The following is a 12,466-nucleotide window of genomic DNA, read 5'->3' as shown; positions in this document are numbered from 1 at the left end:
AAATGCCCTTCCTTCTGGAGTATAGCCATTTTGCTTGCAGCTCATTGCATTACAGGGTCGCCCAGGACTGAACTACGGATGACTTGTCCTCCAGATAGGTCATCAATGGTCGATTATGGAGACCCCCACCGATCAGCTACCATCTGGCCCACTGTCAGTGTGAACAGAGCAGGAAGCGGACAGCTCCGTACATATTGCAATGGCTCAAATTTGTAATGCAAGCAGAGCTTCCACTGAATTCAATGGAACATGTAGGCGACACAATGACTCTCCTCCAGAGGTCGGCAACCTCTTATATTAAAAGTAAAGCGGATTTATTGTATTGAGGTACACAAAAAAACACCCCACTCACCACGTGACTCAAGGTCATGACTTTCAACAGAGTCTCGCAACAGGACTTCACCAAACTGACCGGGAAACACGGCAGGACATCCTTCAGCAGCGTCAGCATGTGCAGGGTGGTGGTGGCTTCTTTACTGCCTGTGTAAAGCATGAAGATAACAAATACATTGGAGAGGTTTTATCACAGTCACTTATACAATGAATGGCCCCTTTATTAGAGCCCCGGCCCTCTGATGATTGGAGCTTCCCTGTATGGAAATGATCCCCGTGACTGCAGAGTGCAGAATAAAATCATGTGACAAAAGTTTTCTGTGGGTCAGTCTCAGTGTGAATCCACATTAGATGAGAAAATCCAGCGATCTGAGCGACTTTCAACGAGGCCGGGTCATCGGTGCTAGACTAGGCAGGGCGTCACTGCCAACCACATGGGGTTTTCCAGTGCAGCGGTGTGGAGAGTTTACCAAGAATGGTGTGATCAAGGAAAAACCATCAAGCAAATGGAGATCCTGTGCATGGGAATAACTCGTAGCCAAAGGGGGTCAGAGGAGGTTGTCAAGACTTGAATAAACGCTGTAAAGTCAAGCAAAGTGTAGCAGAGTACACGGCCGGTGCTCCAACTAACATGTCAGAACGCACACCTTGCTGGTCTTTAACAAAGATGGGCTATAACATTCCTTCCCCCATCTTCTCCTGGCTCATTCAGGCGCCCGAGTCACCTCACCGTAAGACGTCCGGATCCTCTTCTTCCTGCTATGCAGCGTCCATTCTCTGCATTCTAGTTCCAGCAAGTCAGTGTACCTGGTCACTAGTGACGTAGCGTTCATAGTATATGAACACTCGTGTCGAAACACTACGCATGTGCAGTCAAGGCAATAGCCCACGCCTGTGCGCTAAAGCAGGCTGCCTAGGTTTCGGCATTCCCTGCTAGGCAGTGAACGCTACATTACTAGTGACCAGGTACACTGACCTGCAGGAAGGAGACTGACGAGAATGGACGCTACATCACAGGAAATAGAAGAATCGGCCAGCTGGAGGTGACGTGACCCGGGGGAACTGGAGGAGCCAGGAGAAGATCGGCGAGGAGAAGATGCGGTAAGAAGACTGACGGAGGAGGAACAGGCAAGTATACAATTTTTTTTCTCTTCCAACGACAGAACCCCTTTAAGTCGGGGTCTAAGGGGCTGCTCAGGAATAGTGGGAGCAGCTGACAGGTCTCCACTAAAACGTGACCCATTATATAGTTGAAAATGACAATGAAAGCAAGTATGGAGCCCCCCCCCCCCCCTCTGGTCCTAGAACGCTTAGCTTCCTAGCCTTTCATTGTCTACAGTTGCGCAGTAATGAAGATAACGGACCTCTGCATTACTGACTACAGGTAATTAGCATCCATAGCTCTTACTCTCCAGGTCACTTACCTCCAGACTTCTCAATTTCCTGGATACAAAATTTAGCTGTAGATTGAGCAGCCGGATGGTGAGCGATGAGCGAATCGGTAAACATGAACTCGCTGCCTTTTAAAATTGAGCATACGCCGAGCTGAGCCGCCTTGCGAATCTAGTGAGTCACAGAAAAGCAAAACACCACAATAAAGCATAAAACGCCATTATAACTTCATATGGTATTGTAAGCTCGCTCAGACTTACCTTTGGCTTTGCATGGACAGTGAAGCTCAATAACCCGTGGTACGTCTGCAGCGTGGAAGGGTAACTCCACACAGAGAGGTCCTGTTTGCGTAACAGCACAGCCAGGGAAGAGATGATCTATGGCCAAGACATAAATCAGGTTTCTAGGAGGGTTTTGTAGCAACAAACACGTAAAGAGGTACAAGAAATTCAATTTTGATCCAGTGTCACATCAGCCTTGAAGGCAGAGCATACAATGGTTATAGGATACGGCACTGCTCTACCTACCTGCAGGTTAATCATAGCTGTTACCTACAACTACCAGAAGGGGGCAGTTCTCCGTTTCCAAATCCCCGGTATGCCACGTCTGTTGCGGATTGGTCACAGATTTTGTTGGGCATTTCACCCTTTGCAACGCAGTGTATGAAATATGACAAAATCCACAACACACATGTGGGATCTGCAGGTGACACACAGCAAAATCCACGATAGAAGAGATACTACTTACCCATTTAACAGCAGAGACGCTGCCACCATTAGCCTGTGATGCCAAGATGTCCATAAATGCTTTACTGGTGTCGGAAAACTTCTTAATCAGCACGGGACCGGGTACCCTGGCAGGCGATACACATGGTCAGGGCATTGCAAAGAATTACTTCTTGCAATATAATAAGATTTGATGCACCTTATTATCAAAAATTTAAAAGGGGGCTGTACCAGAATTTACTGAAGGCCCTTTTACACGGGCCAACAGTCTTTTCAGTGACTGCATGAGCGCTGACATCACCGCCAAGGTCGTTAACGCTCGTGCAGTGCTTTCACACTGAAAGACTTGCCGGCGGCTCGCTGGCTTCTCGTCAACTTCTCGCTCAGCGCTTCCTATGGGAAGCTTTCAGACGGCATGAGAAGCCAGCAATCTAGTGAGTGCTAATGAGGGCGTTTAGGCTGACCGTAAAGTCGGCCTAAACGACCACTAAAGACAAGTGAGCGATAGTTTCACCTTCACACTGAATGATTATCGCTCACTTTGGCCGTTTGAACGAATCTTGAGTGATCATTGTTGCGCGTAAAAGGGTCTTACTATCTGTAGGTTAGGTGATAAAAGTCAGACTGGCGGGGGGGCTCACCACTGAGACCTCCAAAGATCCCAAGAATGGGGGACCCCTCGCTGTAGCCCCTGCATTGAGGAGCATCAGCCGAGCACACTGATGCGGCTCCATTGGTTTCAAAGGGACTGCCAGAGATAGCTAAACACATGTATTTGGCGATCTCCAGCAGTAAGCATGCTCAGCCGTCGCTCGATTCAAGCTTCTCCTCACTAGGAGGGTCTGCAGTGAGACGGAGAGGGGAATATGTTCTCAGGATTAATGATGAGACCTCAGATGATCAGACTTAGCACTTCGCCTTTGAATAGGTGATAAAAGGCAATTCGAAGCAACCTCTAAAGATAAACCCACTGACCTCTTCATAACCAGATTGAGCAGATAGGTGACTGCAGCCAAGGACTCCGAGGATTCAACCGCTTCCAGGGTCGTCATCTGGGAGCAAACAGCAGATTAGTCTAATGAACTACATATGCAAAATCCCAAGACTGCACCCAATTGTTACGCCGCCGACCTGCAATGGAGAAGCCGCTTGCTTGCTCTAGCTACATTGACTCTCTAACATATTGCAATGACTTTAGAGATCTGACACAGTGTGCGATAAGAAGCGGCGATTGCTTTACAACACAGATAAAGCCTGCTGTCCGGTGAATATGTTATGGCCGTTACCGAAGCCATACAGTAAAAGCAATATAAGGCGACAGACGCTGCTTCTCCTCAGTCTATGGGGAGGAGGAACTCACCAGTGCGGCAAAGTATTCCGTTTCCGTCTCGCTTCCTCCCTGGGAGCGGATCACTTCAGTCACAGCAGCCAGCACCGCGCAAATCTAACAGGTAAGAAGAAAGTGAAAGAGTCAGATTTAGTGATACAACTGCATCTCGCCCATAAACTATCACATGCGGCCAGTCATCTGATTACTGACTAGTAAAGGGAAGCCTGCCGTCTAGTGACAGACGTGCCGACTTCAGAATAGAAGACCGCGCAATTGTTATGGTGCATTGGTAGTCAGTAGAGATGAGCGAGTATACTCGCTAAGGCTAACTACTCGAGCGAGTAATGTGCCTTATTCGAGTACCTGCCCGCTCGTCTCTAAAGAATCGGCTGCCGTAGGGGGGAGAGCGGGGAGGAACGGAGGGGAGATCTCTCCCTCCCTCTCGCCCGCTCCCCCCCGCAACTCACCTCTCACCCTCGCCGGCCCCCGAATCTTCAGAGACGAGCGGGAGGATACTCGACTAAGGCACTACTCGTTTGAGTAGTTAGCCTTAGCAAGTATGCTCGCTCATCTCTAGTAGTCAGAAGCGCTGGGCCGTGAGAGTGCATCCATAGTCCGAGGCCCAACACGCTGTTGATTTGTTTTATCACATAAGAACAATGAAGCCCAGCTCACCAGTCTTCTCCCTCCAGGAAAGCCAAACGGCTCCCACTGCGTTCCTGGTCTGTACCAACAGCAGAACTCAGGGGCTGGCAGCAGCCAATCAGAGGCTGCGGTGTCTTTGCTCCAAAATCCGGGCATCATGGTACCCAAAATGTGACGGCCGACGCCAGGAGAAGAAGCAGTGACACTTTGGTCTCTGATTGGCTGATGCATCCACCTGACTTCCAGATCTGTACTGACAGCAGATTACCGTGGTAATTGCGGTTTCCCAGGGGAAGGAGACGGGCGAGTATGGCTCCGTTTGTTATTTTATCGCATGGCCAGGTATTATATTACAGGAACTCCGAGAGGTTGGGCGGAGGGATTTTACTGGTCCTGGAGGCTCAAACTAGTTACATCACTAAGGAGTTAAAATGCACTTGGGGTGGGGAAGATCTGCGCCAAATATATTTTCTAGAGACAAATTAAAAATCTATGATAAAAGTGACATTTTCAGAGAGTTTTCTAATTTTAATGTGACTTACGGGGGTGGACGATTTGCCACGATCCAAAGTTATTCCCTGCCCACGACTGCTGGGCTAGGACCAGAATCAGCGAAGAGTCGGCTGTAACGGTACGCAGCCACTTTCGGTGTGACAGGTCATCTATAAACGGGTTTTATGGGGCAAAGATATTGACAAGCCAACCTCAGAATAGATCGTGGGGTCCACCTCACGTGATCCCTACCTATCACTACTAGGCCTTAATAGAGAGTGGTCCTGAGCGGGGACCCCCTTCATTGGCATTCATGTTACCCAATAGGGCACATGAACTAGGCTCTTAGTCAGTCATCTGTCATCCAATCAGAGTACAGAAGCAATGCAGTAATCAGAACTAGTGAGACCCACAAAACACTTCCAGGACTTCTTTACCTCTTTATGAGCCGCCGAGTTGGACTCCCAGTATCTCTGGACTTTACCAAAGGTAACATTGGTGCAGTCTGTCAAGCCGCTGAGGAAGGTGGCGCCGGACTTCTCTGTCACCGCCATTTCCGCGTCCTCTTCCATGTCTTCATCGGGCTTCTTCTGTATGGAGAATGACCCATGCTGGAGGTCATTGTGCAGCTTTAGCGCGTCTACAGTCAGGTCACTTTTACCTGGAATGAGGGTGGAGATAAGAATTAGGTTTGGGCACATGTGGGATGATTTTTCTACCCTTCATATGACTCCCCAAGACTATACTACAGGGCGGCTTTACACGGGGCAACCATCCTCTGAATAGTCGCTGGAGCGTATGAACGAGTATTGCGCTTTAACCCAGAGACTGGTGCGAACTGTTGGGAACATTTACTTTGGCGGTCATTGGCTTACGGTGCTGCGGTGAGTGCAACGACGAAGACCAAATCAGCCGGAGGCCGCAGCGGCGAGTGTTCAAGGACCAGCAGGGACCACTCCGCTAAGGAGCACTCACATTTAATGGTGTTTTCAAGAAGCAATGGTGGAAATTTGCTAAGCTCTGCATTTCCGACGTTGGACTTAATATGATATCCGTTGAGCCCACGAGGAGCTGCAGGCCTCTTCAGGCGTTCAGCACGTCCCGGCAGCTCCGTGCGTTTTTTCGAGAAAGTGTTGGGGCTGGTGTAAAACGCTGCAAAAGTTTGTGCAAATATCTGCTTGCACAAGAAATTGTGTTTTTTTTTTTTGTTTTTTTTTTACACAAAGAACTGCAGTAAAAAGTTCTGTAAATGCGCCCCCCAAAAAAACAAAAAAAAAAGCCAGCACTTGGCGGGCGGAGCATGCCAAACGAACACATGCCTCCCTCCCTGTGAAGCAATTGGCTGGTCAGACAATCAACCAGTGACTAGTGAGTGAATTCCCGCTTGCTCCCCGGTTGGTGGCCGTGCTTGCACGGGACGCCTGCCGCTTACATTCCCTCCATAGAGGGATTTGGATGATCGATGCTCCGTGTAAAGTCTCCCATAGGCCGGTCTCACATGACTGGATTCCTATGGCAGAATCCGCGTCCGGCGATCGCACGGAGGATCCACAGCTAACTGCATTCATTGGAGAGGTATGGAAAAAAATATATATCGCTTTTTGCTTCACACTTGGAGAAATTAATTTTCTCCCTCTGCTCCCAAGAATCGCAGCACGCTCTATTTTGCTGCAGACTGCCTCCATTGAAGTCGATTAACATTGCGGATGGCCTGCGGTTATCTTTGTCATCGCCTAGCGACCGCACGGGAAAAAACACTTAAAAAAAAAATCTGTACTGCCCATGATCGACGGGCGAGCGTCCACGGTCATGCGCAATACAGAAGCAGGTACATGGGGTCGTTGGATGGGGTCACAGCCGGATTTTGCTGCGGGAGCTCATGAGAGCCTGGCCTTAGGGTCCTTTTAGATGAGCTGATTCTCAGGTGACGTCACCGCTGGGGGTTCGCTCTCGGGCAGCCTGACGAGAGACAGATACAGCGTTCGCTCAAGAGAGAACCGTCAAGTCTTTTACATTCACTGTATAAGAATGAGCGGACGAGCGCTGCTTAAATCGAGGGAGCCAACAATGGAATTAATGCCTGCGAACGGTTCCCATTCTGCGCTCGCTCCTCTGTAGACGGAACGCTTCCCATTCTGCGCTCGCTCCTCTGTAGACGGAACGCTTCCCATTCTGCGCTCGCTCCTCTGTAGACGGAACGCTTCCCATTCTGCGCTCGCTCCTCTGTAGACGGAACGCTTCCCATTCTGCGCTCGCTCCTCTGTAGACGGAACGCTTCCCATTCTGCGCTCGCTCCTCTGTAGACGGAACGCTTCCCATTCTGCGCTCGCTCCTCTGTAGACGGAACGCTTCCCATTCTGCGCTCGCTCCTCTGTAGACGGAACGCTTCCCATTCTGCGCTCGCTCCTCTGTAGACGGAACGCTTCCCATTCTGCGCTCGCTCCTCTGTAGACGGAACGCTTCCCATTCTGCGCTCGCTCCTCTGTAGACGGAACGCTTCCCATTCTGCGCTCGCTCCTCTGTAGACGGAACGCTTCCCATTCTGCGCTCGCTCCTCTGTAGACGGAACGCTTCCCATTCTGCGCTCGCTCCTCTGTAGACGGAACGCTTCCCATTCTGCGCTCGCTCCTCTGTAGACTGAACGCTTCCCATTCTGCGCTCGCTCCTCTGTAGACTGAACGCTTCCCATTCTGCGCTCGCTCCTCTGTAGACTGAACGGCTCCCATTCTGCGCTCGCTCCTCTGTAGACTGAACGGCTCCCATTCTGCGCTCGCTCCTCTGTAGACTGAACGGCTCCCATTCTGCGCTCGCTCCTCTGTAGACTGAACGGCTCCCATTCTGCGCTCGCTCCTCTGTAGACTGAACGGCTCCCATTCTGCGCTCGCTCCTCTGTAGACTGAACGGCTCCCATTCTGCGCTCGCTCCTCTGTAGACTGAACGGCTCCCATTCTGCGCTCGCTCCTCTGTAGACTGAACGGGTCCTCATTCTGCGCTCGCTCCTCTGTAGACTGAACGGTCCTCATTCTGCGCTCGCTCCTCTGTAGACTGAACGGTCCTCATTCTGCGCTCGCTCCTCTGTAGACTGAACGGTCCTCATTCTGCGCTCGCTCCTCTGTAGACTGAACGGTCCTCATTCTGCGCTCGCTCCTCTGTAGACTGAACGGTCCTCATTCTGCGCTCGCTCCTCTGTAGACTGAACGGTCCTCATTCTGCGCTCGCTCCTCTGTAGACTGAACGGTCCTCATTCTGCGCTCGCTCCTCTGTAGACTGAACGGTCCTCATTCTGCGCTCGCTCCTCTGTAGACTGAACGGTCCTCATTCTGCGCTCGCTCCTCTGTAGACTGAACGGTCCTCATTCTGCGCTCGCTCCTCTGTAGACTGAACGGTCCTCATTCTGCGCTCGCTCCTCTGTAGACTGAACGGTCCTCATTCTGCGCTCGCTCCTCTGTAGACTGAACGGTCCTCATTCTGCGCTCGCTCCTCTGTAGACTGAACGGTCCTCATTCTGCGCTCGCTCCTCTGTAGACTGAACGGTCCTCATTCTGCGCTCGCTCCTCTGTAGACTGAACGGTCCTCATTCTGCGCTCGCTCCTCTGTAGACTGAACGGTCCTCATTCTGCGCTCGCTCCTCTGTAGACTGAACGGTCCTCATTCTGCGCTCGCTCCTCTGTAGACTGAACGGTCCTCATTCTGCGCTCGCTCCTCTGTAGACTGAACGGTCCTCATTCTGCGCTCGCTCCTCTGTAGACGGAACGGTCCTCATTCTGCGCTCGCTCCTCTGTAGACTGAACGGTCCTCATTCTGCGCTCGCTCCTCTGTAGACTGAACGGTCCTCATTCTGCGCTCGCTCCTCTGTAGACTGAACGGTCCTCATTCTGCGCTCGCTCCTCTGTAGACTGAACGGTCCTCATTCTGCGCTCGCTCCTCTGTAGACTGAACGGTCCTCATTCTGCGCTCGCTCCTCTGTAGACTGAACGGTTCTCATTCTGCGCTCGCTCCTCTGTAGACTGAACGGTCCTCATTCTGCGCTCGCTCCTCTGTAGACTGAACGGTCCTCATTCTGCGCTCGCTCCTCTGTAGACTGAACGGTCCTCATTCTGCGCTCGCTCCTCTGTAGACTGAACGGTCGGACACTTTTATTCGATTGAACGTTTCCTTAAATGTTAATTGTTCCGTCTAACAGCAGCTTTAGTTGTGAATTCACTCTAAGGCCGGGCTCACACAGCCGCACATGCTGCATGCCGCCCCCAAGCGACACGAGCGCGGCACGTAGCCCGTATGTAACGACGATGTGTACTTGCTGCGTGCCGCCAATCGCCCTGCACTGTGACACGCTCCAAAACAGAACATGCTGCCATTTATTTGGGCAGTATTTTCACAATTCGTCTGAGCGGCACCATGTACGTGCAGGCCGATTGCTACTGCGTATTACTCACGTGGCTAATGCACAATCAGCGTACGATTATGTGAGCCCGCCATAACTGTATAGGCAGCTCTTGCGAGACCAGCATATGGAGGCGATGCACCACCGCACCAACAATCTGATGAAAAACAAAAAGCCCTGAGGAGAAAGATCATTCTGAGTCTCCAGACCCCGCAGAGGCGCGGATGCAGTGCGCCGCGGCCCGGCCCCCGCGCAGAGGCGCGGATGCAGTGCGCCGCGGCCCGGCCCCCGCGCAGAGGCGCGGATGCAGTGCGCCGCGGCCCGGCCCCCGCGCAGAGGCGCGGATGCAGTGCGCCGCGGCCCGGCCCCCGCGCAGAGGCGCGGATGCAGTGCGCCGCGGCCCGGCCCCCGCGCAGAGGCGCGGATGCAGTGCGCCGCGGCCCGGCCCCCGCGCAGAGGCGCGGATGCAGTGCGCCGCGGCCCGGCCCCCGCGCAGAGGCGCGGATGCAGTGCGCCGCGGCCCGGCCCCCGCGCAGAGGCGCGGATACAGTGCGCCGTGGCCTGGCCCCCGCAGAGGCGGATACAATGTAACACTTCCTGACAAGTCTGGCAGCTGCTACAATGTAACAACCTGGACTGTGGGGACTGAACACAATGTATCCACTTGTCAGCTGCGCGGTACTAGTAATATACATGGGTGCGGCCCCCGAATGTGACCTCATTCACCCGTTCAGCGAAACCTGCACCAATTCTGTGTCACATTCCACCCCCATCACCCCGCTGTAGTCCGGCCCACATGGAGGGGTTTTTAATACACATGCAGAAATAAGTAATGAAGTTCTGACATGTCCCATCCTGACAGGATTCTCAGCGGTTCCTGCATGAATCGCACGTCAGGCGGTCAGCACACAGTATTGCGCACTGAGAAGAGCTAAAGCCGCATGCAGATTTGTAGCCATTTGTATTACTGCAGCAGCTTCCTCTCCACCCCCGGTGTATCCCGGCTCTGGCAGCAGGGGCTGCTGGAAACCCCCTATAACAGTGCCGGCCACCTTATATACAGTCCGGTGAGGCATCTACAACTCCCTAATACACGCTCTGCGGTGGTTTGCTTCTTTCCGGCTCCCTGAATGGCAGATATGAAAGCCGCCCTGTATATAGACAGTACTGCCCGCTCACGTAGCCCCCCGCCCTGTATATAGCCAGTACTGCCCGCTCACGTAGCCCCCCGCCCTGTATATAGCCAGTACTGCCCGCTCACGTAGCCTCCCCGCCCTGTATATAGCCAGTACTGCCCGCTCACGTAGCCCCCCGCCCTGTATATAGCCAGTACTGCCCGCTCACGTAGCCCCCCGCCCTGTATACAGCCAGTACTGCCCGCTCACGTAGCCCCCCGCCCTGTATATAGCCAGTACTGCCCGCTCACATAGCCCCCTGCCCTGTATACAGCCAGTACTGCCCGCTCACGTAGCCCCCCGCCCTGTATATAGCCAGTACTGCCCGCTCACATAGCCCCCCGCCCTGTATATAGCCAGTACTGCCCGCTCACGTAGCCCCCCGCCCTGTATATAGCCAGTACTGCCCGCTCACGTAGCCCCCCGCCCTGTATATAGCCAGTACTGCCCGCTCACATAGCCCCCCGCCCTGTATATAGCCAGTACTGCCCGCTCACGTAGCCCCCCGCCCTGTATATAGCCAGTACTGCCCGCTCACGTAGCCCCCCGCCCCGCCCTGACCGCATGTAGCAGACCGCTGCCAGCAGTTTATACACACTACTGTTGAGGCCAGTGATAGGCTGCAATAGTCATGTGACACATGAGGTCATCACTTCCTGCATCAATGGCGCTCATCAGAAGGCAATCTGCAAGGAAGTCCTCTAAGGGATCAGGCTGCGGCCCCACGACTACGTGTCCCGGGCAACGAGGCGTCTCATGACTCCCGGCGGAGCTGCAGCGGCCGGGCTGACTGACCGCTTGCGTTCACAGAATCCGCCGCCGGTTCTTCCACATGAATTTCAAACTGAGGCAAGAACCGCGCAGTACGTCTCTGCGACGGCGGGCGGATAATAAGCAGTGAAGCCACAAAGATCTGTCCGTTTTCAATGGCCGCCTCCATGTGCGGCGTTCCCGGCGCAGACTAAACATCAAAAATCAACACAACAGCAGTGCCATTTAAATTCTGCAATGTATAAACTTTGGCGCAATTTCCACTGAAATTAACAGGATGACCATTTGCCGCAGAATCGGAGCGGATCGCGAATCAAAAAGCGAAAAGCCGCCGTTAAGCGTATCCGTAAAAATGAGGCTACAATCTTCCGGAACATTCCACGGTAGAAGCCATCGTACGAAGTCCATCTGTATAACTGCGGCAGGCACCCGGCCGCGCTGCGCGTCCCTGGAGTTCTGCTGCGGATCGGCCGTGGATTTGGGTTAGCGACGGCCTAAATCCACGTGCGGAATTCCGACGCGGCTTCATGTGACATGTTAGAACTAAACCCGCGTGCGGATGCACAGCAAGAACCGCGCCAAAGTACTGTGGATCCCGGCTTCGGTTGTGGGACCGTATGGAGAATTCTGCAGCGGAACGCGTTGTCAGCGCGGATCTAAACCGCCAAGCGCATTACAGCGCCACACAACCAAACTTACGTGAAACCGAGTGGCCACGTAGTCAGCTGGCGGAAGCTCCCCCCTGCCAGCCTCACCACCCTGCCCAGCACTGCTCACCTGACGGGCGGCTGAAGAAGCGGCTCCTTGCTGCCTCCCGGTGCCGCTTGGCCTCGGGGTTCGTCTCGCTGCTGTGTCCCTTCTTCCAGCGCTTCACTTTCCCGGCGGTACCGGAGCGGAGCTTCCCCGTCTTCCCCATGACTCCACGCTGGATCCACGTGCGGCCTCCACACAGCCGTCACTTCCGCAGCGCAGGACTCTATGGTGCGGACGGGACTGCGGCGCACTGCCCTCTGGCGGCCGGCAGCATACTGCAGGTGCGGGTCCTCCTGGGAGATTCTACAATTTACAGGGCTGAAACAATGTAGTAAAACGTATAAATGTGTTACTTCTATAATTATACCGACCGGTAGACTAAAGCCAACATGTCACTTGTATCATATGTTCAATACTGTAAGAACAAAACTCTGAAAATAGTCACAGAATTTGTTTTCTATTACAC

General features: G+C 53.2%; 1 protein-coding gene across 2 annotated transcripts in view; it reads right to left on the bottom strand.

Moving 5' to 3' along the window:
- Positions 1-12,219, bottom strand: part of RRP12 (ribosomal RNA processing 12 homolog) — a 47,818-nt gene extending 35,599 nt beyond the window's left edge. For both annotated transcript variants that reach the window (XM_066601321.1, XM_066601322.1), the window contains exons 1-8: positions 12,025-12,219; positions 5,355-5,578; positions 3,811-3,894; positions 3,426-3,502; positions 2,473-2,578; positions 1,986-2,102; positions 1,758-1,896; positions 353-480 (exon numbers count right to left, since the gene is read on the bottom strand). In XM_066601321.1, the coding sequence (XP_066457418.1) occupies positions 353-480; positions 1,758-1,896; positions 1,986-2,102; positions 2,473-2,578; positions 3,426-3,502; positions 3,811-3,894; positions 5,355-5,578; positions 12,025-12,163 (1,014 nt within the window). In that variant the 5' untranslated portion in view covers positions 12,164-12,219. The remainder of the gene's footprint in view (positions 1-352; positions 481-1,757; positions 1,897-1,985; positions 2,103-2,472; positions 2,579-3,425; positions 3,503-3,810; positions 3,895-5,354; positions 5,579-12,024) is intronic.
- Positions 12,220-12,466: the final 247 nt, after the last annotated feature.

The sequence above is a fragment of the Eleutherodactylus coqui genome, chromosome 4 (genome assembly GCF_035609145.1).
Source record: "Eleutherodactylus coqui strain aEleCoq1 chromosome 4, aEleCoq1.hap1, whole genome shotgun sequence".
Classification (NCBI taxonomy): domain Eukaryota; kingdom Metazoa; phylum Chordata; class Amphibia; order Anura; family Eleutherodactylidae; genus Eleutherodactylus; species Eleutherodactylus coqui.
Note: the sequence above shows the minus strand (reverse complement) of the source record. Positions and strands in the feature narration are given on the sequence as shown.